The sequence below is a fragment of the Aspergillus oryzae genome, chromosome 7 (genome assembly GCF_000184455.2).
Source record: "Aspergillus oryzae RIB40 DNA, chromosome 7".
Lineage (NCBI taxonomy): Eukaryota > Fungi > Ascomycota > Eurotiomycetes > Eurotiales > Aspergillaceae > Aspergillus > Aspergillus oryzae.
The window spans coordinates 1,671,737-1,673,578 of record NC_036441.1 but is presented as its reverse complement, the minus strand read 5'-3'; the positions used below and the strand labels follow the sequence as shown (position 1 = coordinate 1,673,578).

At 49.1% G+C, this 1,842-nt stretch overlaps 1 protein-coding gene across 1 annotated transcript; it reads left to right on the top strand.

The window, feature by feature from the left end:
- Nucleotides 1–1,241, top strand: AO090011000646 (NDT80 / PhoG like DNA-binding family protein; the record flags this gene model as incomplete). Its single annotated transcript, XM_023233042.1, has 2 exons — nt 1–1,115; nt 1,175–1,241. The coding sequence occupies 2 exons, from the start codon at nt 1–3 to the stop codon at nt 1,239–1,241; spliced, it is 1,182 nt and encodes a 393-aa protein (XP_023093584.1).
- Between the last annotated feature and the right edge of the window lie 601 nt (nt 1,242–1,842).

Here is a 1,842-nt window from a genome sequence, read left to right as displayed (position 1 = left end):
ATGGCGAGAAGTCAACCACCTACCGGTATTTCTCCTATGCATTCGCAGAGTACGACAGTATCTGGAGGTGCGGGCCTTCTGGGTAGAAACGACAGTTATCATGGGACATACACACTCCAACGGAGCACATTTCCATCGTTGTCAAGTCTTAGTGACATGTCCAGAATGTCACAGTACACGACTACTCCGCGGGTTTTGGAAAGCACTATAGACCGAACCTCTCAGAATCTGTTATATGGTCAACCGGGGAACATGCTGATGGAGCCGGTCCAGCGCATGCCACCACCGATGACAGACGCTCCCCCTTTCGGCGAGACTAATATTATACACCAAATCGTCTGCGGCAATCAGACCATTAAAACAGAGATCCAGGCTAAGATACATAAAGGGTTCTTTCAGGTTGATGAAAAGTGGACCTGTTATCGGAGAAATTACTTCTCTGTCTCATGTTCTTTCTCGCTGCACCCATGGACTCATGCGCCTCTTTACCTCAAATATGACCAAGGAACCGAGCGTGTTTCACAGTTTGCCATGTCAATATCAGCCATTGTGAATCAACAGTTTACCGAAGTCCGCGAGCTAGTTCAACACACGCCAAAGCGGGATAAACAGTCGGAGAGGAAACCGGGTAAAGTTATTTTACAGCCCTCTCAGCCACCACCATTGGTCCTTAGCCATTCGTCGGGATCCGGTGGCAGTCAGCATACATTTGGTCTAGCCTCTCAATCAGTAGGGATGTCTCTCGACTATAACGGCTCATATAACAGTCCTCCACAACCTTCGCAACCTCCAACGCAGCATACATTTGAGCGCATTCAGTTTCAAAAGGCTACGGCTAATAACGGGAAGCGCCGAGCCCAGCAGCAGTACTACAACCTGGTTGTCGACCTTTACGCAGAAGTAGCAGAGTCCCAGTGGATCAAGATTGCTCGGAAGCTGTCGCATCCAATGGTTGTGCGCGGCCGCTCCCCGGGCCATTACAAAGATGGCCGTCGAGACAGCTCGACAAGTATGGGGCCCGATGGGGGAAGCGGTGGCTCAGGCGATGGCAGTGGAGGGGCTGTACTACATCCAAGCATCGGAGCAGTTGCACGGTCTCACTTGGCCCTCATGTCGTACGACTCTTCGCAGCGCGGCGGTCCACACTATGGCCGGGCTGACTACAGCCAAATAGCAACATCTGGCCATTCCCCATTAAGTGGAAGCCCACACATCTCCTCTTCGTCATCATCGGGCTTTGATATAGGCGTTCTGGGTGATTCCATGGACCCAATGGATCCCATCAAAAGCACGTCAAGCATTGATTCGTATCATGGCTCCAGCGATGGAATACTGGACGGCCGGAAACCTGAAAGTCAGTTTCGCCACCAAGTGCGCCCTTACGAGTATGATCCTGTCTCAAAGCCTAGTGAAGAGCCCAGCACAACCTTTCATGAGCCATACGATCCGATGGTATCCATGATATCAAGCGGACAAAGCGAGCCTCCGCACTACATAAAACATCCGCCCAGAATGGCGTCTCATATGTACCATCATCCCTCTACTGGCAGCAGCTATGACCCCATTTACTCAGCACGCTCCAATGATAGCAGTCATCACTCTCGATTTCAAGGCTCTCAGAGCTTATGCGCTTAGCCATGTGTCTCTCTTTGGTACTTCTTTCATTGATTTTCCTTCGATTTATTTTGCTACGTCATTCTTTCTGTCTATTTGTTCTTTTTCTTCTTCTTCTTCTTCTTCTTATTATTATTATCTTTCCCGGACCTTTAAACTAAGATCCTTGAACCAAAATTCCCTTACGATTAATGCATCACTAGCTGACCTTTCCTATTCATTATATGA